The sequence below is a fragment of the Macaca mulatta genome, chromosome 1, assembly GCF_049350105.2.
Source record: "Macaca mulatta isolate MMU2019108-1 chromosome 1, T2T-MMU8v2.0, whole genome shotgun sequence".
NCBI lineage: Eukaryota > Metazoa > Chordata > Mammalia > Primates > Cercopithecidae > Macaca > Macaca mulatta.
In genome coordinates this window covers 187990133-188016602 of record NC_133406.1, presented here as the reverse complement: position 1 = coordinate 188016602, position 26470 = coordinate 187990133, and the positions used below count along the sequence as shown (strand labels likewise).

At 45.9% G+C, this 26470-nt stretch overlaps 1 protein-coding gene across 4 annotated transcripts; it reads left to right on the top strand.

Annotated features, from left to right (window-relative positions):
- Positions 1–427: 427 nt before the first annotated feature.
- SHISAL2A (shisa like 2A) lies at positions 428–26470 on the top strand. Of its 4 annotated transcripts, XR_013401955.1 has the most exons (5): positions 908–1045; positions 5036–5127; positions 10598–10737; positions 14956–15130; positions 24234–24368. XR_013401955.1 is itself a non-coding variant. In XM_028833760.2 (4 exons), the coding sequence occupies exons 1-4, from the start codon at positions 864–866 to the stop codon at positions 24238–24240; spliced, it is 504 nt and encodes a 167-aa protein (XP_028689593.1). In that variant the 5' UTR covers positions 428–863; the 3' UTR covers positions 24241–24368. The 4 variants fall into 4 exon arrangements, 3 of the variants coding, with proteins under 3 accessions (XP_028689593.1, XP_077812991.1, XP_001112062.1); XM_028833760.2 differs by lacking the exon at positions 5036–5127 and having other exon boundaries at positions 428–1045; XM_077956865.1 differs by lacking the exons at positions 5036–5127; positions 14956–15130; positions 24234–24368 and adding an exon at positions 26331–26470 and having other exon boundaries at positions 428–1045.

The window sequence follows — 26470 nt, the reverse complement described above, 5'->3', positions numbered from 1 at the left end:
TGTCCCAGGCCAGTGGCAGGCAGTATGAACAGAAGAGTGTGGACATTGTCCGTGCACGAGCTAGCTCTCAGCGAAAGAGACTAGCGGGGACTCCAGAAGACGAGGACATCTAAAAGCCCGCTGGAAAAGAGGCACCATGAAAGCCGCAGAAAGCGCAAGGACTTCCTACTAGGCCGCCCCTGGTTAAAATCTCATGGGCTTAGGGACTCCTAAGCTTCTCTCTGGCCCTCAGCTCTCACCTATAACACGGCTGCGAACATCCCCCGGGCCCCTGGGTTGTTGCGGAAGTTGGGTGAGGTTGTGTTCATTCTCCTCACTGACCCCGCCGTGTGGTCGCCGGCTGGTGTCTTGTCTGTCTGCCCCAGCCCCGAATGCCCCAAGACTCCCGGCGCCGGCTGGGTGCAGGTGAGGCGCCCGCGCCCAGGCCTCGAATTCCCGCCCCGCCACTCTGGCCGCGTCGTGCTGTCGTCGCGCACCCAGCGCCCTCGTGCAGGCAGTAGGAGCGCAGTGGGGCGGGGGCGGGAAGTGCAGGCAGAGCCGGGCGAGCACTAGGCTCCCGGCCCAGCTCCCCGCGTCCGCTCCGGCTCCCGCCGCGTTCCCGCCGCCGTCACTCCCGCCGCCCGCCGCCGCCGCCCGCCCCGCCCGCGCCTCCCCTCCGCGCGGGCTGCGCACCTGGCAGCCGCTCGGTCCTCGGGGCCCTGCGCTGCTGTCTCTGTCTCTGTGTCGGCTTCTCTCGGCCCCTCAGGCTCTCCGTCTCTGCTTTCTCAGGCTCAGCTCCCTCTCGCTCGGTCCCTCGCTTCCCCGCCGGGCTCTCGCCGGCCGTCTGGTGGCCCGAGGTGGCGGCGGGCCGGGCGCGGGACGCAATGAGCGGCGCCTGCACGAGCTACGTGAGCGCAGAGCAGGAGGTGGTGCGCGGCTTCAGCTGCCCGCGGCCGGGGGGCGAGGCGGCCGCTGTCTTCTGCTGCGGCTTCCGCGACCACAAGTACTGCTGCGACGACCCGCACAGCTTCTTCCCCTATGAGCACAGCTACATGTGGTGGCTCAGGTACCGGCCCTGGCCCTCACCCTACCTTGATCCCCACTCCAGTCTCAGCTCCTCACCCCAAACTCAGCCCTCATCCGAGTGCCCACCTGAACATCAGCAGCAATCTCCAGCCCTTACCGTCCTCATGCCCACATCATCAACCCTACTACCCCCTGAAACCCCATCTCAGCTGGATTTCCTCATCCTGACCACAACCATTATTTAGAGCCATGCTCGGACCTCCCCCTCCTCTAACCCAAAACAATCCTCACTCTATCCCCACCCCAAACTTCGATCCATCACCACCCTCATCCCAATCCCAAATCACATATCAAGCCTCCCCCTAATAGCAACTTCCATCTTCAAACATTCACAGGCAGCCCTAACTCCACCCCAATCATCATCCACCAAAGTGCCCTTCCTAATATCAACACCAGCCTTATCCCTGACTTTCCACACTCCCCAGTACTGATCCTAGACCTTATTCTATCACCATCCCCAACCTCCTCTTCTGTCCTGCCTGCAATCCCACCTCAGCTCTTCTCCCACATCCTGACTCCAAATATTATTAATATCTAGACCTACATCCAAACCTTAGCCTCCAGCCTTAACCCTTGCCTGGTGCTACACCCCAACCCCAGCCTCAGCCCAGCGTCAACCCTTGGTTCCCTTTTGCATTTAGTCATTCTTTCGGGCACTCTTTACTGAGCACTTAGTGTGTGCCAAGCCCTGTGGTGAGTGCTGGGGATGTACCTCATCCTCAAGCTAAGGCAGAAGACTCGGGAGGCAGAGCTGCCTCCAAGTTCATCACGAGACAATGGCATAGTGCAGAAGCTAGCTCAGGCCATATTTGAAGTGTTGAATCTCCACCCATAGGACCTCAGTTTCCCCATTTGTTCAGGGAAGGGGTTGCATTGCTGGAACCTAAGTGTTGGGTTGAGAGGGTAATAGGTCTCAATCCCTCTGCGTCTCCAAAGGCCTCACCTGGAGAATGGAACTTGATCCTCAGACTACTTTGGGAAACAGACATCAGCAAAAATCTAGTGGGCCATCTCAGTAGTTAGCGATTTTCCTGTTCCTGGAGGTATATGAGCAGAGGCTGCTGCCCTCTGGGTGGGAAAGGACAGCATCCTATGCCACCAAAACTTCTCAAGTCTCTGGCTTTTCATCTATCAAATGGGCAGCAGGATGATCTATCATTGCCCTGATTTCTGACTAAGGCAGTGGTGAGGGTCAAATGACATAACAGAGATGAAATCAACTTGACATATGCCAATGACAATTACAAATATTATTGCTTTTTCTAGGTGACTCGATCCACAATTCTAAATGATTTTCAGATGGCCAGGTTATCAGATCCTACACATTTGTGCTATCTATAACCCAGGGAATTATATTAATGTATTTTCTGTTCATCCGTATATTCATTCATTCATTCATTCATTCATTCATTCATTCATTCATTCTAGCCTTTACTTTGTGCCAGGCACTTTGAAGGCATTGGAGACACAAAAATCAATTATTCCCTGCCCCTGAGGAACTCACAGTTTATTTAGAGATATAACGGTAATCACTTGACAAGTTCATTTTGCTTGCTGCCCAGAAAAACCAATGCACTGAGAACAACAGGTTTTGCAGCAAAGAAAGAGTTTAACAATCACAGGGCCAACCAAGTGGCAAAGTAGGACGTAATTCTCAAATCCACACCCTCATTCCCCACCCCCCACCCCACCAGAGAATTCAGAGACTATAGTTTTTCAAGCATTGGTGGCAGACAGGGCTAGGGAATAGGGAATGCTAAATGGTTGGATTAAGGATAAAATTGTGGGGGATCAAAGCTACCTTCTTGTGCTGAGTCAGTTGCTGGGTAGGGGGGCTCACAAAACCAGTTGAGCCAGTTTCTAGTATGGGTTACTAGTCCAGGTGGCACCAACTGGTCTATCAAAATGCAAGGTCTGAAAGATATCTCAAACACCAGTTTTAGGTTTTACAACTCCTCCTGTAGGAGGAGTTGAGGAGATTACAAATCATGTGACCTCCAGCTACGCAACTCCTGAGCCAACAATTCTAAACTTGTGGTTAATTTGTTAGTTTAACAAAGGCAGTTGCAGTCCCTGAGCAAGGAGGGTGTTAGTTTTAGGAAGGGGCTGTTATCATCTTTGGTTTAGGGTTAAACTATAAACTAAATTCCTCTTACAGTTAACTTGGCCTGTGCCCAGGAATTAAGAAAGACAGCTGGAAAGTTAGATGCAAGATGGAGTCAGCTATGTCAGATTTCTCTCACTGTGATAATTTTTCTGTATCAGATTTCTCTCACTGTGATAATACTCGCAAGGGCACTTTCACAGCATTCACCTAAAGTGAAACAATGAAGTTTTGTTGAAGGCCCACTATGTAGTTAGCATTGAGCTAGGTGTTGAAATAAGACGGTACTGACCTCCCTTGTAAGTACAGAGACAGTGTGGAGCTTTGGGGCTGGTCAGAACCTGTCACTTATTATCTAGGTGGATTGGAAAAGTTATTTAACTTTCTGGTATTTTCTCTCAACTTTAAAATGGTGATAGAGATATTTGTGATGGAATTGTTGTAAGAACTAAGAGAAATAACGCACATGAAAGTGACCAGTGCATATAGTAGGTGCTCAATGAAAGAGTTCCCTTTCCTTGGTTCATAGGTGTGGGAAGTGAAATTCAGTGTGGAAGTGAATTGTCCGAGATCTCCTAGCAATATCGTAGCAGACTGAGATTTAAAGAACATTGCCGGCCGGGCGCGGTGGCTCAAGCCTGTAATCCCAGCACTTTGGGAGGCCGAGACGGGCGGATCACGAGGTCAGGAGATCGAGACCATCCTGGCTAACACGGTGAAACCCCGTCTCTACTAAAAAATACAAAAAAAAAAAGTAGCCGGGTGAGGTGGCGGGCACCTGTAGTCCCAGCTACTCGGGAGGCTGAGGCAGGAGAATGGCGTAAACCTGGGAGGCGGAGCTTGCAGTGAGCTGAGATCCGGCCACTGCACCCCAGCCTGGGCGACAGAGCAAGACTCCGTCTCAAAAAAAATAAATAAATAAAAAATAAAGAACATTGCCTAAGACTCTCCAAAGGTTAGATGCTCTCACGCATTCACAACCCTGGCACTTCTCCTCATTTTACACAAGAGAAAACTTGAGAGAGGTTGTTACTATCTGGGAGTGTCCCAGTGAGAGGCAATGGCAGAGCTGGGTTGAAAACTCAGGCCTGTCTCATCCCAAGCCCTGGCTTGTCCTGTCTACTACTGTCTGAATCTCTCTTATAACCTGATCCACTCAGATGATCTGAAAAATACTCACTGACCCTCTAGTGTCTTCTGGGCACTGTGCTGGCCCCTGGGGACACAGAGGTGAGTAATTCTCTCAGCACCCAGCCAGGACTCCTTCCCTCTTCCACTAGCCTCTTCCCTCTGCAGCTCTTGTGCCTTGTGGTCCCTTCCGTTGCCCTGGAAACTCTGACGTGGCATGCTTTAGTGGCTCAGACAATGCTCTCGTTGGGGTTTGGATGGGCTGATCTCTGAGGTCGCATCCCATGTCAGTGTGTTCCCATTCTGTGACCCCAAGTGGCTAAAAGGCTTTAGGGTGACTCTTCCTGGACTCAGACATAATGTGATTCATAAATACCACAGACAATTGCAAAGTGCAGGAGAGGAACTGAAAGTCCTCAGGATGTCTAGGACATCAACGTGCTCTGAACCTTGAAATAACTCTTCCGGCATGGTCCTAACAGAGCATATTGCAGGGTGGAGACCTTGTTTTGCTGTAAATTCCATTTGTCTCTTTTCATGAAAGCCAGTCCTTAAAAACATCAAAATCTCCAGGTAAGCACTGTTTCCTGGGAGAGACAGTGCTCAAGGAGAATTGCTATCTTTAAAATTGTGCCTCAGGATGTGAAGACACCCTGTGCAGAAGCAGTTGGTGCTGTCACACTGTCTGGTCCACTTGCCAAACACCCTCCTCCATCACTAGTTCTGTTTTTTTACCAGGGTGTGAGCCAGAAGACAGCAGCCTTGCCGGAAGGCAGAGTTTGTGGTCAGACCGTGTCTACAGCACCTCATTTCATCCTTCCCACCACCTGGTGAGATAGAAACGTTTATAAATGAAGGAAATGAAGGTCAGAGTGGTAAAGTGATTTTTCAGTTGGCAGAACCAGGATTTGAACTTAGAACTACCTGACTCCAAAGCCCTTGGTTGTTAGGCTGTCCCTCCAATTCTTTCTTAGGAGTCATAGTGGGTTTTGATCTTTCAGAGTCAGAACAGTGAAATCCTCAAAGGCCCGAGGCTCTCTAATCCAATTTCCTACCCAGGGTAGGAATCTCTAACTTCATTGAAAGATGTAACTCATTCATGTGTCCTGCACAAGCTTCTCCCATGACAGGGACTCATCCCCGCTTGAGGCAGTACATTCACCATGGGATGACTCTGATCATTTGAAGTTCATCTCATGCTAAGCACAGATTTTCCTTCTTTGGAGCCTACCCTGTTGTTCCCAACTCTGTCCTTGGAGTTTGGTTCCTCTGTCACCAGGACAGATCAGCAGAGACAGTGTCTGCCCCCTGACTGACCTCCCATCTGGGACATATCACCCCAGAGTCATGGAAGAGGATGGACAAGAAGGCTGGAGAAAGAATGGTAGACGGGGACAAACAAAACTCTCCCCCTCACTCCTCAAAGGGCCTCTCTTAGAGGCCCCTTTCCGTCCAGGTACCCAGCGTTGTCCCACACACGGGTCCCAAGCAAAGCACAAGTCTCCCAGATAACAGCCCTATGAACAGTAAGTGTATCTCAAATGAGAAAACAACATTTAATTAAAGTAACTAAAGAACTGAAAAGCTCTACATAGTCAATGTAAAAAATATGAAAAGCACAAGAGAAACAAAAAGAGAAAGAAGTCATGAGTAATCCAGTGTCTAAGCTTGGATTCACCAGAAGACTCTGAGATGAGGATTTGATGGCAAGTAGTTTACGTGGAAAGTGATCCCAAAAATCACTGATAGAGGATGAGAAAGTGAGACAGGGAGGGGAAGAAACCAACAATGGTGTATTAACAAGCAAATTACACCAGAGGTAACTGGAGCTTAAACTCTGCCAGCCAGTGTAGAATGTACTCCTCAGGGTTATCCCACCTGATGGCCAGGAAGCTGGATATTTAGCTAACAATTTCTGTCAGTCATTGGTCATGGGCTGGTGGGGTAAGGATAGCATTGATTATCCTGTACTATTGACTTGCCAATGTGTCCACGGAGCCTGTTCTGGGCCCAAGAAACCCCTCAAACAAAGAGATAACAGCTGTTGGCAATAGAAACTTTGGACAGGATAGCCAAGGCGGGCAGATTGCTTGAGCCTAGGAGTTGGACACAACCTTGGGCAACATGGTGAAACCCGGTTTATACAAAGAAATATCAAAATTAGCTCAGTGTGGTGGCACATGCCTGTAGTCCCAGCTACTCGACAGGCTGAGGCAGGAGGATCACTTGAGCCCGGAAGGTTGAGGTTGCAGTGAGCCATGATGGTGCCACTGTACTCCAGCCTGGGTGACAGAGTGAGATCCTGTCTCAGAAAAAAAAAAAAAAAAAAGAAGGAAACTTTGGCCAGAATATCAGAGTATTCCACACTGATAAGATCCAAGGGGCCCCAGACAGGACATCCACATCCTGAACTGCCCAGAGACAGCCTGTTAGTTAGTGTATCTCCATCAACCTTGATTGTGTACATGTGTATAGTTAAGTATATATGTATACTTATTTAGTTAAATTGGGGTTATGCCATGTAATTAGTAGCATGCCTTGCTCTTTTCAATGAATATTATCAATAAGTTCATAAAAATTTATCCCTTAGGCCGGGCGCGGTGGCTCACGCCTGTAATCCCAGCACTTTGGGAGGCCGAGGCGGGCGGATCACAAGGTCAGGAGATCGAGACCACGGTGAAACCCCGTCTCTACTAAAAATACAAAAAATTAGCCGGGCACGGTGGCGGGCGCCTGTAGTCCCAGCTACTCAGGAGGCTGAGGCAGGAGAATGGCGTGAACCCCGGAGGCGGAGCTTGCAGTGAGCCGAGATCGCGCCACTGCACTCCAGCCTGGGCGACAGAGCGAGACTCCGTCTCAAAAAAAAAAAAAAAAAAAAAAATTTATCCCTTATCTTAGATATTAAGATCTAGGCCAGGCGCGGTGGCTTACGCCTGTAATCCCAGCACTTTGGGAGGCCGAGGCAGGTGGATCACGAGGTCAGGAGATCGAGACCATCCTGGCTAATACGGTGAAACCCTGTCTCTGCTAAAAATACAAAAAATTAGCCAGGTGTGGTGATGGACACCTGTAGTCCCAGCTACTCAGGAGTCTGAGGCAGGAGAATGGCATGAACCCGGGAGGCAGAGCTTACAGTGAGCCGAGATTGTGCCACTGCACTCCAGCCTGGGCGACAGAGCGAGACTCCATCTCAAAAAAAAAAAGAAAAAAAGAAAAAATCTAAAAGATCTGAAAACATTTTTGGCTTTTTTGAGACAGAGTCTTGCGTCTTGCTCTGTCACCCAGGCTGGAGTGCAGTGGCACCATCATGGCTCACTGCAGCCTCCACCTCCTGGGCTCCAGCTACCCTCTCTCCTCAGCCTCCTGAGTAGCTGAGACTACAGGCGTGTAGTCACCATGACAGGCTAATTTTTGTATTTTTTGTAGAGATGCGGTTTCACCATGTTGCCTGGGCTGGTCTTGAATTCCTGGGCTCAAGTGATCCACCCGCCTGGTTCTCCCAAAGTGCTGGGATTACAGGTATGAGCCACAGTGCCCTGCCTGAAAACATCTATATCATTAATAAGGTCTCTATATATGCTATACTGTTCCATTGCAGAGAGTCCAATAATTTATTTAGATGGGAAGGCAGACTCTTCAAAGCTCTCAGGTGTTTTGGTTGAGTGAAATTAGCCATTAACTAACAGGGAGCGAAATCCTGCAGAAGTGACAAGGGCAGGAGTCTGGGGCCAGAGTCAGGGAAGAAGATAGGCAGGAGAGCTAGAGAAGAAAGGGTAGGCAAAGTCAAAGCCTGATGCCACCTATGCCTTCTCATTAGGAGAGTGCATAGTAGATACCAAACTGTATTTACCAACTGCCTACCACAGGCCAGGGCCTAGACAATGAAAGGATAAGGCTGATTAAACATGGTTTTGGCCGGACACGGTGGCTCATGCCTGTAATTCCAGCTCTTTGGGAGGTTGAAGGCGGGGGAATCACTTGAGGTCTATAATCCTGCCTACTGGGGAGGCTGAGGCAGGAGAATCAAGACTCCGTCTCAAAAAAAAAAAAGAAAAAAAGAAAAGAAAAAAAAAAAAGAAATATATATTTGGTCTCTGCCCCTGGTTACTGAGTTGAAGCTCCTAAAGCCCTTGTAGATAGAGAGGCTAGGAGCATCATTCGTTCTAAAATTTGATCTCTGAACCCCCAGTTCCTGACACAGAGCTCCTAAATTCCTTGTAATTTCCTGGGTGATAAGAGCATCTTTTGTTCTAATGAGATGACTCAGGGTGGGCTCCTGGAGAGCCTCAGGATGGGGGCTGGTTGCCAGGGAAACCAACCATGTGATTAGAGCACTGAAACTTACAGCCCCACCTCACTCCAACCTCCAGGGAGGGGAGAGGGCCCAGAGGTTGAGTTGATCACCAATAAAATCCCAAAGACAGGGTTTAGAGAACTTCTGGATTGCTGAACACGTGGAGGTCCCTGAAGGGTTGTGTGATTGGAGACCACATGGAAGCTCCACGCCCCTCCCCTATACCTTGCCTTATGTATCTCTTCCATCTGGCCATTCATCTGCATCCTTTGTAATATCCTTCTTCCTAATCAACCGGTAAACGTAAGTGTTTTTCTGAGTTCAGTGAGCTGTCCTAGCAAATTAATCAAACCCAAGGAAGGGGCCATGGGCACACTGATTTATAGCTGGTGGGTCAGAAGTATAGGTGACAACCTACTACTTGCAATTGGTATGGGAGGGCAGGAGGGAGTCTTGTGGGACTGAGGCCGTAACCTGTGGGAGCTGACACTATTTGGCTAGAGATGGTGCCAGAATTGAATCAAATTATAGGACACCCAGCTGGTGTCTGCTGGAGAATTGCTTGATGTGTGGGGGAAAACCCCCCATACATCTGGTGTCAGAAGTGTTGTGTTGAGTGTTGTGGGAGGAAAAAACGAAGCTGTTTCTTCCTTCAGACCAGGTGACCAAGGCCTGATCTGGGGCAGAGGCAGTGAGGTTAGAGGGTGAGGGACCAGCAGTGGAGAGGTATTTGAGACATGGAGTTGACACTGACGTGGTGAGCAGAACCATGGAGGTTGGGTCAGAAGTTACCTGAGGCTTGGCTGGGCACGGTTGGCTCATGCCTGTGATTCCAACATTTTGGGAGGTTGAGGTGAGAGGATTGCTTGAGGCCAGAAGTTTGAGATCAGCCTGGACAATGCAGAAAACCTGGTCTCTATTAAAAAAAAAAAAAAAAAAAAAAAGGGCAGGGGACAGGGGGGCGGTGGGACAGGGTGCCAGGTGTGGTGGCTCATGCCTGTAATCCCAGCACTTTGGGAGGCAAAAGTGGGTAGATTGCTTGAGCTCAAGTGCCTGGGCAACATTGCAAAACCCCATCTCTTAAAAAAATACAAAAGCATTAGCTGGGTGTGGTGGCACACACCTGTGGTCCCAGCCATTCAGGAGGCTGAGGTGGGAGGACTGCTTGAGCCCAGGAGGTTGAGGATGCAGTGAGCCAAGATAGCAACACTGCAGTTCAATCTGGGTAACAGAGCAAAGACCTTGTCTTAAAACAAAAAGAAAAGAAATTACCTAAGCCTGGAAGGACAGCTGGCTTTTAACTAAGGCCTACTATATGTGTCTTGATTCTTAAGAAACAGCAGTATGGGGGTCCCCTAGGACCATCTCCAGCTCCCTGGGGTGGGAGCAGGTGAGGAAAGTAGGGAGGGAAGGAGATGGTGCTGCTGAGCGGGGTCAGGTATGAGTCCTTGCTGGTGAGTCCTTTGCGTATAGTTGGTGCACTTTCTTTCCCACGCTAAAGCATAGAAAGCTTGTTTAAGATAAGTAGAGATAAAACAAAAGTCAAAGCTGATTCCTACAACACAACACTAATTTTTTTTTTTTTTTGAGACATAGTCTTGCTCTGTCACCCAGGCTGGAGTGCAGTGGCACGATCTCGGCTCACTGCAACCTCCGCCTCCCGAGTTCAAGTGATTCTAGTGCCTCAGCCTCCCGAGTAGCTGAGATTACAGATTACAGGAGCCACCACCACGTCTGGCTAATCTTTGTATTTTTAGTATTTAGACCATGTTGGCCAGGCTGGTCTTGAATTCTTGACCCTAAGTGATCCGCCTGCCTCGGCCTCCCTAAGTGCTGGGATTATAGGCATGAGCCACTGTGCCTGACCTAAATTTTTAAAAAAATATTTTTATTCTGTACATTTTCTTCCCAGCAGACTCATTCTAGCCTAGCTACAACACTTTTATAACATCTGCCTCCCAAGTCCCTTCCTGACTCTCAGCTCCCATGTGGTCTTCTCTCCCCAGCATTGGCGCTCTCGTGGGCCTGTCTGTAGCAGCAATGGTCCTTCTCACCTTCATTGTTACCGCCTGTGTGCTCTGCTACCTGTTCATCAGCTCTAAGCCCCACACAAAGTTGGACCTGGGCTTGAGCTTACAGACAGCAGGTAAGGAAGTTGCCAGGTGATGTCCTTGTATTCAGTAAACTAGCACCTTTTCAGTGGGGAGAAATGTAGAAATGATGTTTGGAACATTTGCCTCATGACTATTCCTGGAATATGCAGAAGCAGCAGCACATTTTTCAGGAGATTCACGATCTAAACATTTCCATGCCAGACTCTTCATGTTTACAGTGTTTGTCAAAATAATTTAATGTAGACAACACTCCATTTGTCACACAAAGGTTAATCCATGTTGTGGATTTTCTAAGATGATGTTTTGATGTTAGCCTTGGGGAATGCAAACTGATTTTAATATGAACTCAAACAAAATATAATTAATTGTTAAAATTTGCTGCTTCCAAACTCATAATTTATCAGAAACGAAATACAAGCGCTTTTATTGTGTGTATGTGTTTTTTAAAAATAATCTGATGTTCCAGACTACGCATTTCTTCATTAGTATAGGTTATCAAGAGCCTCTAAGGGGCCCAGAAAAAAAAGTGTTTCTTTTTCACAAGCCTTTTTTGCACACATTTTGACAACTTCCTGAAAAGTATTATGAAAGATACAAGTCTCTGGGCCAGGTGCGGTGTAATCTCAGTACTTTGGGAGGTCAAGGCGGGCAGATCACAAGGTCAGGAGTTCAAGACCAGCCTGACCAACATGGCGAAACCCTGTCTCTACTAAAAATACAAAAATTAGCCAGGCATGGTGGTGCGCACCTGTAATCCCAGCTACTCTGGAGGCTGAGGCAGGAGAATCGCTCGAACTTGGGAGGCGGAGGTTGCAGTGAGCCGAGATCGCACCACTGCACTCCAGCCTGGGTGACAGAGCAAGATTGCTTCTCAAAAAGAAAAAAAAAAAAAAGACGAAGGAAGGGTGACAGGAGGCATCGGGGAGGTAGTAGTAGCCAAGTCTCAGAGAAAGAGAGGGCTGAATGCCATCATTTGTAAACACGAACTTTCCAAGTTAACAATAAAAATATAACAAGCAACAGCACAAGAATCCTTCTCAGATCCTGATGACTGTGAATAATCCAGCTGTGTCTGAGCAGCGAAAAGCAGGAGGGGTCACTTTTGAGGGTGGAAGGATTCAGCTGGCTCCCCTTGGAGTGAGAAAGACCTGAGAGGCAGTGGCAGGGGAAGAGAAAAACGTCTGCATGTAGACCCAGCCTGGTGAAGACCAGAGACAGTTGAGGCCTCAACGTTTTTTGTGTTGTTTGAGACAAGGTCTCACTCTAGTCGCCCAGGCTGGAATGCAGTGGCATGATCATGGCTCACTGTAGCCTTGCACTCCTGGACTCAGGTGATTCTCCCACCTCAGCCTTCTGAATAGCAGAACTACAGGAGTGCAGCACCACACCTGGCTAATTTTTTGTATTTTTAGTAGAGATGGGGTTTCGCCACCCTGCTTAGGCTGGTCTCGAACTCCTGGCCTCAAGCAATTCACCTACCTTGGCCTCCCAAAGTGCTGGGATTACAGGTGTGAGCCACTGCACACAGCTGGTTTCACCTTTTATAGAGAATAATTATAAAGGTTAATGAAAGACAGAAAGACTATATGGGAGATGTGGCATGTATGTGTATAGAAAGGCTCAATATTCATAGAAATGCCAATTCTTCCTAAACTCACCTATATATAAAAATAAATTAAAATATTTCATGGAATTTGTCAAATTAATTCTAAAGTTAATCTAGAGGCATACAGGTGGAAGAGTGAACAACACAATTTTGGAAAACAAAGAAGAGGAGGGATTTGCTCTATCAGGCAACAGGACATTTTTTAAAATATAGGATTTCTGTTTAAAAATACAAGTTTTGTGATATTGGCACAGAAATTGACAAATAGAATTGGGCAATGCAGTGGTTTTAAACTGAGTACAAATTTGCTCCCCCAGGACAATTGGCAATATCTGTAAACATTTTTGGTTGTCACAATCGGGGAAGGGATACCATTGATATCTATTGGCAGAGGCCAAGGATGCTGTTTAACAGCCTGTAATAAAGAGGACAGTACCTTGCAACAAAGAATTATCTGGCCCAAAATGTCAATAGTACCAGTTGAGAAACTCTAGAGTAGAGAATAGAGTACTAAAGTTGAAAAACCTAGACTAGAAAGAGTCCAGAAACAGACTAATTAAAATATAGGAATTTGCATAAAATGTATAATTTTCTAAAAAATAAAGGAAAAGATTAGCAAATGTCCCTACATCAAGTACAAATAATATGACACTGTATGTGAAGTTAAAAAAAAAGTGATGGACTGCAAAGATATTATATTACACATTAAATATCTACGCACGCACACACACGCACACACACATACACAATTAGTCCTCATTATTCTCCAATTCTGTATTTGCAAATTTGCCTACTTGCTAAAATTTACTTGTAACATCAACATCAATACTCAAGGCAATTCTGAGGTCATTTGTAAATGTGTGCACACACAGAGTAGCAAAAAATTTGATTTACACATGTATCTTAGGTGATAGTGAATAAGGTATGCTCTGCCTTCTCTTTGCAGCTCTCATGGTATAAGCAAGTGTCCTTTTCTCAGTCTATTTAGTGCCATGATTTTTGCATTTTTGTTATTTTTAATTGGTGATTTCACTGTTTTGTTTTGGTTTATTTTTATTTTTTGAGATGGAGTCTTGATCTGTCACCCGGGCTGGAGTACAGTGGTGCGATCTCAGCTCACTGCAACCTCTGTCTCCCGAGTTCAAGCAATTCTCCTGCCTCCGCCTCCCAAGTAGCTGGGACTACAGGCACCCACAACCATGTCCAGTTAATTTTTATTGTATTTTTAGTAGAGACAGAGTTTCACTATGTTGGCCAGGCTGGTCTTGAATTCCTGAACTCAGGTGATCTGCCCGCCTCGGCCTCCCAAAGTGCTCACAGGTGTGAGCCACTATGCCCAGCCTGTTTTTGATGTTTTAGAGACATGAATTTTAGCTTATAGTGCTGTTGGCCATGAGTTCAATGTTAATGAATCAATAACATATTAAATAAGGTCACTTGAAACAGAAACACACATAGAAAAACAAAGTTACATATTGATCAGTTGACAAAAATGTGACCAGAGGCTCACAGGAACCTAACCTCGTATTTCCCCTAGGAGCAATAATTCAGTATTTGTTAATTTAGTGTTTGCTGTGACTTTATAGAACATAACTACCGTGAATAATGAGAATCAACTGTATATAAAACAAGGCAGGATTGATACAAGTACACCTTAAAAGATGAGAAAAATTTGCTTCGTTAAAAAAGAAATACAAATGCCCAATGCACATGAAAAGATGCTCAACATTACTAAGAATCAGGGGAATGCAATTCAAAAATGATACATCCAGGCCAGGCACTGTGACTCACACCTATAATCTCAGCACTTAGGGAGGTGGAGGCAGGCAGATCACTTGAGGTCAGGAGTTCGAGAACAGCCTAGCCAACATGGTAAAACCTGTCTCTACAAAAAATACAAAAATTAGCCATGCGTAGTGGCGTACACCTGTAGATCCAGCTACTTGGGGAGCTGAAGTGGAAGGATTGCTTGAGCCCAGAAGGTGGAGGTTGCAGTGAGCCAAGATCAGCCACTGCACCCTAGCCTGGGCGACAGATCAAGACCCTGTCTCAAAAAAAAAAAAAAAAGAAACATCTTTATTAAAAAAAAAAAAAATTACATTGGCAAAAGCCCAAAAATGTATCATATTAAAAGTGAGAAGTTTGGAAGGTGGGGGTGGGGGAAGCAGATACTCTCATATACTACTGGTAAGAGTATACATTGGTACAACCACTTTATAGAGAATTTTGGTACTATCTATTTAAATAATATATCTAATATATCACATATAATTATATATTATATATTTATATATAATTATATATAATATATTTCATTATTATATAATTAATTATCAATATGTTATTATTAACATTATATAATTGTTAGTTGTATATATATACCCTGTTACTCAGTAATTCTACTTCTAATTAGCTGCCTTAAAGAAATAGTTGCATTAGAAGAGGACAGACATCTTGAGAACCTGTCACATTGGAAACTAAATGTCCATAGGTAGAGGAATGGATCATAAACTGTGGTATAATAGAATAATGAAATAGTGATACCATAGGTAAAAGGAATGAACTAGCTCTAAATGTACCATATTATTTGCTCTTTATGGTAACTGGGTAGGGTATAGATCATGTTATTACTTTCATTTTACAGATGAGGAAACTGAGATCCAAAGTCACCGAATGAGTGACAGAGCCAACTCTCCCCTTCACCCTCCTTCCTCTCCTTATCCCTGTTGCTGTGAAAAGGGCATCCCTACAATGTGCCAGACACTGTTTGAAATTTCACACGCACCATCTCCTCTAATCTTTCCAGCTATCCCAGTGAGGTAGGTCTCATTATAACCCATCTTACAGATGCAAAAATCAGGTCTCAGAGAGCTTAGATAATTTGCACAAGGGGTCATACATAGCTTATGATTGTGGAGCTGGAAATCAAACATGTCTTTCTGCCTCCAAAGTCCTGCTCTTTCCATCCTCCTAGAGCAGGACTGTGGGATGTTCTGGCTTGTGCTCTGTGCTCCTAGGCTCACCCCACCCTACCCATCCCCTAGGTCCTACTTTTCTGGCTCAAGGGGAGTACAGTTCATCCCTCGGCCCTGTGAATGGAAACCATCCTCCTGCTTTTCACTGCTCAGCCACCAGCTGGATTATTCAGTCACGAGGATTTGAGACAGCATGTCCTCTTGCTTTTTGCTTCTTATTTTTAAGAAGAAAAGTGCATTGCCTGACCTTTTACTAAATAACAGCTTTAGGCTCTCTCTGCCTTTTGCTCAAACTCAGCTCTTAGTTCCTCCCCTTCTTCTTCATTAAGTGTTGTCCTCTCCTTCCCTCTGCACCCAGAGCAGCAACCCAGGAGCCTCCTTCTGCATCTGAGACGGTTATAGGCCCACTATCTTACATTCATCAGAGCTTTACTGTTGACAGACTTTCATTTCTGTTTGCTCTCTCGTGCTTCAATAGGACATGGAAAGAGGCCTTTACCCCCATTTTATAGCAGAGGAAACCAAGGCTCAGCCAAGGGAGATGAACTAAGTCCACACAGCCAGTGAGCATGTGTCACGGCAATGTCAACCCAGATCTTCCAGACTCTAAAACCTATGATCACTGCACTGTCCCTTGGGGTCCTTATCTCTGAGTATGGAGGCAGGGGTGGGGTGGGGAGTGCCTTGGCAAGAGCAGAGTGTAAATGGAAAAGCAGTTTCTGAAACAGGCTTCTTTCCCTGCCCAGGCATTCTGTACTCTGTCCCATCACCCCCACACCCATCCCATCCCCAAACTTGGGATGGCCATGAAGACCATAACTTTCTTATTCTGGTACTTTGTGAGGAACTGGCTAGATCAGAAAAGTGACTGAGTTCCTACTGTTGAGCTGGGCACTGTGCTAAGGACTTCAAACACATCATCCCCTTCAACCTGCTCAACTACTCTGCCTGGTGATTATTATCAACTCCCATTTTGCAGATGAGGTCAGTGAGGTTAGTGTAGAGGTGATATCTAGGTACCTTTAATAAGATACTAAAACATTGGGGGGAAAATTAAAGAGTACAATTCTTATCCTCTTCTGAAAGGTGTTGGTGAAGAGGTTGTTAGTCAGCCATTCTCATCAACTAGAACTCAAAGGCTCCTAAAAATAAAGTCTGATGCTCTCACTGTATAGATGGGGCAGCTGAGGCCCAGAGAGAGGCAGTTATGTGCCTAAGGTCACCCAGCCAATTGGTGGCCAAGCCTTTGCCTCCCACCCAGAGACCTTTCCCTGCAGCAGCTGTCCCTATACTACAGAATGACTTTCATCAGCCCCTCCCACCTTCCACAGAAGGCTCAGTCACGTCACCTCACAGCCCACTGCTTTTTTTTTTTTTTTTTTTTTTTTGAGACGGAGTCTCGCTCTGTAGCCCAGGCTGGAGTGCAGTGGCCGGATCTCAGCTCACTGCAAGCTCCGCCTCCCGGGTTCACGCCATTCTCCGGCCTCAGCCTCCCGAGTAGCTGGGACTATAGGCGCTGCCACCTCGCCCGGCTATTTTTTGTATTTCTTAGTAGAGACGGGGTTTCACCGTGTTAGCCAGGATGGTCTCGATCTCCTGACCTCGTGATCCGCCCATCTCGGCCTCCCAAAGTGCTGGGATTACAGGCTTGAGCCACCGCGCCCAGCCAGCCCACTGCTTTTTAATTAACCATACTTGAGAGGTAACACCAAGGAACCAAACGTGCCTCAGTCAGTGATGAGTTTGTTTTGACTCATCTCCAAACAGGGGGGAACCTGAGAACTCCTTTCCAAGCTGGTCACCACAGGCTAGGCCCATGTTCAGGGTTGAGAACCCCAGGTAATGGGGGACTGGCCACAGAGGTCCTTGGAGAAAGGAGAGAAGGCACAGCGCTGAGCAGAGATGCCAGAAAGCCTGGCTCTAATCTTGGCCTTGCTGCTCTTAGTGTGTGGCCTTAAGCAAGTCATTTTTCTCTCAACCTCAATTTACTCTAAAATGTGTACCATCATTCCTACTAAGAAAGTTGTTGCAAAAACTAGAAATGGTGCTTACTGGTATTTAATTAGTCTCAAACACATAGCAGGCTTTTTACCAATTAGTAGTTCTCATTTTAATTATTATTAGGTGCTTCAATTTTTACATGTTCGTAATCTCAAACATACCATTTTCTTTTTTAAAAAACCTTTTTTTTTTTTTTTTTTGAGATGGAATCTCCCTCTGTTACCCAGGCTGGAGTACAGTGGTGTGATCTTGGCTCACTGCAACCTTCACCTCCCGGGTTCAAGCAATTCTCCTGCCTCAGCCTCTCATGTAGCTGGGATTACAGGCACCTGCCACCACACCTGGCTAATTTTTGTATTTTTAATAGAAACGGGGTTTCACCGTGTTAGCCAGGCTGGTCTCGAACTCCTGACCCCAGGTGATCCACCCATCTCAGCCTCCCAAAGTGCTGGAATTACAGGTGTGAGCCACTATACCTGGCCTAACCTTTTTTTTTTTTTTTTTAATAGCTTCCCGCATAAGCCAAAAATGTGATGTAATTGCTACCAAAAAAAAAAAAAAAAGTGAGTGGAACCTCAGGTCACATTAACAGAGTAGAAGGTCTGGAAGCAAAGGAGTGATGATCTATTTTAACTTTCAGTTGGATAGAACTCAGCAGCCATCACATCTCAGAAATAACTTTTTATTGTCTATTCTGTAGGTTCCCAACTTTGTTTTTCAATTTCCTGAGGGTCTCCAAACACAGCAGTGGGAATTTTTGAGCAATCTCCAATATGGCAAAGGTTTTGTTTTTGTTTTTTTTTTTAGACAGAGTCTCGCTCTGTCACCCAGGCTGAAGTGCAGTGGCGCGATCTCAGCTCACTGCAACCTCCACCTCCTGGGTTCAGGCAGTTCTCTGCCTCAGCCTCCCGAGTAGCTGGGATTAAAGGCACCTGCCACCACACCTGGCTAATACTTGTATTTTTAGTAGAGATGGGGTTTCACCATCTTGGCCAGAGGCTGGTCTTGAACTCCTAACCTCATGATCCACCTGCCTTGGCCTCCCAAAGTGCTGGGATTTACAGGTGTGAGCCACCACGCCCGGCCAAACAATTTTTTTTTTTTTTTTTGAGACGGAGTCTTGCCCTCTTGCCCAGGCTGGAGTGCAATGGCGCCATCTTGGCTCACTGCAACCTCTGGCTCCCAGGTTCAAGCAATTCTCCTGCCTCAGCCTCCCGAGTAGCTGGGATTGCAGGTGCACGCACCACTGCACCTGGCTACAACATTGCAAAGGCTTTACGGGGACCAAGTTTCTTCTCTTTGAGCTAGAATTATATCAGTTCCAGGGGGTAATTAACATAGGTGCTCTCCTGCTGATCAGAGCTCTTTGATTAATACAGAATGGAAAAAATTAGTACTTAATAAATGCAGTCTATTATGTAGACAGAATCCTTCAGAACTTGGAGTTCAAAGGGAAAGAAGTAGAAAAATTAGGCCAGTTGTATTTTCTACACCATTTTATGAAGTAGTAACAGATCCAGAGAGGTGAAGGGTTTGGCACAAAGTAGCCCAATGATTTAATACCAGAATGAGGACTTGAGCCAAGGTCTTGTAACTCCTGGAAGCCCAGGGGATTCCCCAGAGCCCTGGCTGGCCAGCTGCTCAGAGCCCCATAATTTGAGATGGACTTTGACCAATCAGGTGATCAGAGGCAGGTGACTACCTCAGATCTGGGAAGCAGGTCATGTGAGGATTAGGTAAAGAGCTGCGGATAGTTGGCCTTGAACAGAGGCGACTCCGGGCTCACAGCCTAGGGCCTCCGATCTCTGCAAGGTTGTTCTGGGACAAGAGGATCAGACATTTTTATGAGGATCGAGAGAACAGAGCTGAAATCAGTGGGGAAAGCCACAGGGAGACGGATGTTGAGTCAATAAAGGTAGAACTTATTTAGAGTATACCTGAAACACTGCAGAGAGCAACTCCATCACTCTTGGCCGTATTTCACTCACAAATTTGTAATCCTTGGGTTTGTTTTGTCTTGTTTTTTAAAAAAGCACCTCTATCCATGGAAGGTAATCAGGAAAAGGCTAAATATGGGATTCAGCTAAGGGGATTCTTGTATTGAAGAGAAGGTTGAAGTAAATCCCTATACCAGTTGGAATGCCTTAAAATGAAAGCTTAAATAACAAAGAATCCCCCCTATAAAACATGCACAAAATAACCTGTTAGAACTAGGTGTGTTTGGGCCAGGCACAGTGGCTCACACCTGTAATCCCAGCACTTTGGGAGGCCAAGGTGGACGGATCATGAAGTCAGTAGATCAAGACCATCCTGGCTAACATGGTGAAACCCCATATCTACTAAAAATACAACAAAATTAGCCGGGCGTGGTGGCGGGTGCCTGTAATCCCAGCTACTCGGGAGGCTGAGGCAGGAGAACGGCATGAACCCCGGAGGCGGAGCTTGCTGTAAGCGGAGATTGTGCCACTGCACTCCAGCCTGGGCAACAGAGCGAGACTCCATATAAAAAAAAAAAAAGAACTAAGTGTGTTTAGCAAGGTTACAGTAAAGTCAAAACCAAGCATCAATTGTATTTATATATACTACTAACAAAAAATTAGAAACCCAAACTAAAAACACAATAATACCATTTACAGTTACTCCAAAATAAATGAAATACTTAGGTAAAATTTAACAAAACATGTGCAGGGTCAGTATGTTAAAAACTACAATATCCCAGCACTTTGGGAGGCCAAGACTGGAGGATCACTTGAGCCCAGGAGTTTGAGACCATTCTGGGCAATATGACAAGACTCCTGTCTCTACCAAAAAAAAAAAAAGCAGGTCATGGTGGCGTGTGCCTGTAGTCCCAGCTACTGGAAGGCTGAGATGGGAGGGTCGCTTGAGCCCAGGAGGCGGAGGCTGCAGTGAGCCAAGATCACACCACTGCACTCCAGTCTGGGTGACAAAGCAAGACTCTGTCTCAAAAAAAGAGAAAGCTACAAAATGCTTAGCTAGGCATGATGGCATGTGGCTGAGGTGGGAGGATCCCTTGAGCCCAAAAGTTCAAGGCTCACTTGTAAGCTATGATCATGTCACTGTACTCCAACCTGAGCAACAGACGGAGACCCCCATCTCTAAAAATAACCAACCATACAAAAAACTACGAAATGCTGATGAAGGAAATCAAAGAACACCTAAAATGGAGAGATACACTATGTTCATGAATTGCAAAACTCAACATAGTAAACATAAAAATTGCAACCCGCCCTTTTTTTTGAGACAGGGCCTTGCTCTGTTACCCAGGCTGGAGTGCAGTGGCATAATCTAGCCTCAACTTCCTGGGCTTAAGTGACCCTCCCACCTCAGCCTCCCAAGGAGCTCAATGGAAAAGAATTCACAGAAAAATAAACAGAAAATTAGGCCAGTCATATTTTCTATTCCATTTTATGAAGTAGTAACTGAGATCCAGAGAAGAGAAGGGTTTGGCACAAAGTAGCACAATGTTTAATACCAGAATGAGGACTTGAGCCAAGGTCTTGTAACTTCTGGAAGCCCCTAGGGTTCCCCTGAGGCTTGGCTGGCAGCTGCTCAGACCCCCATAATTGGAGAGGGACCACCACACCCTGTTAATTTTTTATTTTTGTAGAGATGGGTTCTTGCCATGTTGTCCAGGCTGGTCTTGAACTCCTGGGCTCAAATAATTCTCCCTTCTTGGCTTTTCAAAGTACAGGGATTACAGGTGTGAGCTACTGTGCCTGGCCAAAATGGCAGCTTTTTTTGTTTGTTCGTTTAATAGATAAGCTAATTCTCAAATTTATATATAGAGACACAAAGGAACTAGAATAGCTAAAGTAATACTGAAAAAGAATAATAAAGTTGGAGGAAATCACACTACCCAATTTTAAGACTTATTGTATAACAACAATGATAAACAGTAATGAGGTTAGTGTGGTATTGGATGAGGGAAGGACACATGCATAGATCAAAATATGGTCCAGAAGTAGACTGACGTCATAAGGTTGTCCAACAGATTTTTGACAAAGGTGCAAAACCAATTCAACTGGGGAAGAATAATCTTTTCAATAAATGGTGTTAAAACAACTAAACTTCCATAAGTAAAAAATAAACCTTTACCTAGATCCCACACCTTGTACAAAACTTATCTCAAAAAAGATCTAAATGTAAACCAAAAAACTCTATAACACTTTTATAACAAAACAGGGAAAAATCTTCATGACCTGCGGTTATGCAAAGAATTCTTGGCCAGGCGCGGTGGCTCAAGCCTGTAATCCCAGCACTTTGGGAGGCCGAGACGGGCGGATCACGAGGTCAGGAGATCGAGACCATCCTGGCTAACACAATGAAACCCCGTCTCCACTAAAAATACAAAAAAATTAGCCGGGTGTGGTGGCGGCGCCTGTAGTCCCAGCTACTCGGGAGGCTGAGGCAGGAGAATGGCGGGAACCCGGGAGGCGGAGCTTGCAGTGAGCCGAGATCGCGCCACTGCACTCCAGCCTGGGCGACAGAGCGAGACTCCGCCTCAAAAAAAAAAAAAAAAAAAAAGAATTCTTAAACAAGACATCAAAAGCACAATACATTTTTAAAAAGATAAACCAGTATTCATCAAAGTTCAAAATTTTGATGCTGTGAAAGATCCTGTTAAGAGGATGAAAAGGCAAGCCTCAGACTGGAGAATATATTCACATATTTGACAAAGGACTTTTATCCAAAATATATAAGGATTGGTTGGGTGTGGTGGCTCACACCTGTAATCCCAGCACTTTGGGAGGCCCAGGTGGGCAGATCACTTGAGGTCAGGAGTTCGAGACCAGCCTGGCTGACATGGTGAAACCCCGTCTCTACTAAAAATACAAGAAGAATTAGCCAGGTCTTGTAGCACAAGCCTGTAATCCCAGCTACTCAGGAGGCTGAGGCAGGAGATTCGCTTGAACCCAGGAAATGAATGTTGTGGTGAGGTGAGATCATGCCACTGCACTCCAGCCTAGATGACAGAGTGATACGTCTCAATAAATGAATAAATAAATAAACAAAACAAAATATATAAAGAACACCCTAAATTCAACATTAAGAAAACAAATGATCGGCCGGGCGCGGTGGCTCAAGCCTGTAATCCCAGCACTTTGGGAGGCCGAGACGGGCAGATCACGAAGTCAGGAGATCGAGACCATCCTGGCGAACACGGTGAAACCCCGTCTCTACTAAAAATACAAAAAACTAGCCGGGCGAGGTGGGGCGCCTGTAGTCCCAGCTACTCGGGAGGCTGAGGCAGGAGAATGGCGTGAACCCAGGAGGTGGAGCTTGCAGTGAGCTGAGATCCGGCCACTGCACTCCAGCCTGGGCGACAGAGCGAGACTCCGTCTCAAAAAAAAAAAAAAAGAAAACAAATGATCCCATTAGAAAATGAGCGGAAGACTTGAACAGACACTTCATTAAAGAGGAACAGAGAACAATCTATGTTTTAAAATGTCCAGGCATAGTAGCTCAGGCCTGTAACCCCAGCAACTTGGGAAACCAAGGCAGGAGAATAGCTTGAGCCCAGGAGTTCAAGACCAGCCTGGGCAATATAATGATACCCTGTGTCTAAAAAAAAAAAAAAAAAAAAAACTGGGTATGGTGCTACACACCCGTAGACCCAGCTACTCAGGAGGCTGAGGTGGGAAGATCACTTGAGCCCAGGAGGCCAAGGCTGTAGTGCGCCATATTCTAGCCACTGCACTCCAGTCTTGGCAACAGAGCAAGACCCTATCTCAAAATAAAATAGTTTTTTTTTAAAAGGGCATATAGGTGGCAAATAAGCACATGAAAATATGTTCAACTTCATTAGTCATTAAGGAAGTGCAGATTAAAGCCACAATGAGATGCCATCTCAAGGAACACAGGTAATGGAAAGAGATTGAAAGCTTTCAGAAAGAACAATACATAGATCACTTAGTACATAGATTTCTAAGATCACTTGATCTTAGAAAGATCTTAGATCTCTCTGGCTACAGCATGGAGGACGTGATGGAAGGGCCCCCACTGCAGGCTGTTCCAGGGGTCTGGGCAGAAGAAGATGAAAGCCTGACCTAAGGTGGTAGCCTTGAGGATGGAGAGAAATGGGTGGATACTGCAGATGGCTATTAGGTGGAACCAGCAGGACCTGGCTTTGTGAAAGGGCTGAGATAGAAGGTGTGAGAGATGACTCGAATTTTTGGCTTGAACACTTGATACAATTTTATCTAGAAAGATAGAAATGTTCAATTGTGTCAAATGCTCCTGATTAAAAAAAGAAAAAGGAAAAAAGAATCAGAGTCCTATAACTGGTAAAGTAAAATTTAAAATAAATAAATAATGTTAAATATTTCTGATAAGTCAAGGGAGATGAGGATTTAGAAGTGACCATGGGTTTAGTGACAAATAGTTTGAAGGTGTATAGTGGGGGCAGAACCAAGCAAGTTGCAGCTGAACAAGTCGTGAATGGAAGGTAGAGAATAATAAGGCCAAGTGGACTTCCTTTCAAGCTTTGATTTAAGAGGAAGAGAGAAGATAAGTCACTTGACAAAGAGAAGCATGGAATCTATTCTCAAAGCGAGAACAATCTATGTTTAAAAAATGTCCAGCACTCCTCTCCATACTAGCTGTGTGGTAATCCTGTGTTGTCATCTATAAAATGGATTTCTAATAGTACCTACCTCATAGGGTTATGGTGAAGGTCAAGTCTTCATAGCTCTTAATGATTGTTTCTTGTCTGTTTCCTCCACCAAACTACAAGTTCTTGAGCAACACTGACAGCTGTCAGTGCATGATGTGGTGTATTGTTAATAAATACATGTTAAACAAATGATGCTTCTGAGGCTCTGACCACAATGCACTGCCCCAAGGTAAGCACCAGAGAAGTCAGCTGGGGGGTGTGATCCTGATGGGGAAGAAGAGAGCCCTACACCCTCAGTTTGCTATTTTCCAGGCCCTGAAGAGGTTTCTCCTGACTGCCAAGGTGTGAACACAGGCATGGCGGCAGAAGTGCCAAGAGTGAGCCCTCTCCGGCAGAGTTACCCCTGCTTGAACCCACAGCTGGAGAGCAATGAGGGGCAGGTTGTGAACTCCAAACGCCTCCTCCATCATTGCTTCATGGCCACAGTGACCACCAGTGACATTCCAGGCAGCCCTGAGGAAGCCTCTGTACCCAACCCTGACCCACGTGGACCAGTCCCATAAACATTCAATAAATGTCTCCACACCATCCCCTTCTGGAGTCTCTTCAGTGAAAGGTGGGAGTGGGAAGGGACTTTAGAGCCTAGCAGGATAAATGAGGGGTTTTCCTAGCAAAGATACCCAGCCCTGCTGTGGACCCTGCCATACTGCTCTGCTTGGCCTATTGTGGGCCAAGGAACTTTGACATGACTCCTAGAAAAAATGATCAGTAACAACTCCATGCAATGAGCTATGATCACGCCACTGCACTCCAGCCTGGGCAAGACCTCATCACAAAAAAGAAGAATGAATGAATGAATGAATAGTTATCAGACTGAATACAGGCTCCAGAGCGTGGGCCCTGTCACTGTGTGGCCTTGATAAAGTCCCTTGTCTTCCTGAGCTTCAGTCCCCTTGCTGGGTTATTGCAAGTGTTCAGTGAGGTGATGGATTTGAACTCACTTCATAAACGTTAAAGTACTAGAAAACTTTTTTTCTTTTTGAGACGAGTCTTGCTCTGTTACTCTGTCACTCAGGCTAGAGTGCAGTGGCATGATCTCAGCTCAATGCAACCTCCACCTTCTGGGTTCAAGTGATCCTCCCACCTCAGCCTCCCAAGTAGCGGGGACTACAGGTGTGTGCCAGCATGCCTGGCTAAGTTTTGTATTTTTAGTAGAGATGGGGTTTCACCATGTTGGCCAGGCTGGTCTTGAACTCCTGGCCTCAAGTGATCTGCCTGCCTTGGCCTCCCAAGTGCTGGGATTACAGATGTGAGCCACCACACCTGGCCTGCTACAAGACTTTTTAAATTACCAACGGATGATAACATAGTAATCCTGCTAAAAGACTTTTTAAATTACAAATGGACAATAGCAGTAAACTATGTAATACTGAAAAACTCTGGAGCCAAATGCCTGGTTAAAATCCTGCCCCTGTCACTTACTTGCTAGTTAACCTCTGTGCCTCAGTCCTCTCATCTATATAAGCTGGAATCATAGTAGTACCTTCCTCATAGAGCTTGGGGAAGGACTAAATTACTGAGTCCATGCAAGTACATAGAAAAGTGTTGGCAAATGGAAGGCACTATGTGTTAGCTATTATTATTATTATTAACATTTTTTATTATTAATCTGATCGCAAAGGAATCTTAGGGCAAGATGCTGACTGCCAGCCCTCCCTTCTGGCTGCTCTCCTAACTTTGGCAATGGCTTTTAGGCTTCATCTTGGGAATGCAAGACAAGGACTGTGGAGATGCAACTCAGCAGCCACCAAAAGCAGCTCTTGACATTTCAGACAGTGACATGACCTGCTGCTGGATTTGGCAACAGTGAAAGAGTCACTCTTACATACCTGTGCCTGAGGCCAAGCCAAAGGGTACATGGTGGGGTGGCAAGACAGGGTGAGTCACCCACAGAAGTATTCTAGGCTGGAAGTCAAGAGATTTTGGTTCTGGTCTTGCTTCATTTGTTGTTGTTGTTGATGGTGGTGGTGGTGGTTGTGGTATGTGTGTGTGTGTGCTCTTTTATTTCAGCACTCTTCTTTTTTTTTTTTTTTTTTTTGAGCCAGTCTCATTCTGTCACCCAGGCTGGAGTGCAGTGGAGACTAGCTCACTGCAGCCTCAAACTCCTGACACAAGCAATCCTTCTGCCTCAGCCTCCCAAGTAGCTGTGACTACAGGTGCGTGCCACTGTGTCCAGCTAATTTAAACATTTTTTTTTTATCGAGACAGGTGGTTGCTGTGTTGCCTAGGCTGGTCTTGAACGTGTTGGGATTACAGGTGTGAGCCACTGCACCCAGCCTATTTTCAGCACTCAAAACCCAGCACCCTTGTCCATTTACTGTACACTTAGTGGTGTCCATTCTATTCTAGGACCTGTGCAGGTTGCCAGAAACAAGAGGAATCAGACAGTTCTCGCCCTCAAGGGGCTCATGTGGAGGACAAGGCAGGCACACAAATGGCCAGGAGGCCCAGTGGTGGCCCTTCATGGGGCTTTAGGGAGGAAGAAATGA

Coding starts and splice junctions, on each gene's coding strand:
- SHISAL2A (XM_001112062.5), top strand. CDS start 864: ATGAGCGGCGCCTGCACGAGCTACGTGAGCGCAGAGCAGGAGGTGGTG. Junction 1,046..10,597: donor AGCTACATGTGGTGGCTCAG/GTACCGGCCCTG, acceptor TTCTCTCCCCAG/CATTGGCGCTCTCGTGGGCC. Junction 10,738..24,233: donor CTTGAGCTTACAGACAGCAG/GTAAGGAAGTTG, acceptor GCTATTTTCCAG/GCCCTGAAGAGGTTTCTCCT.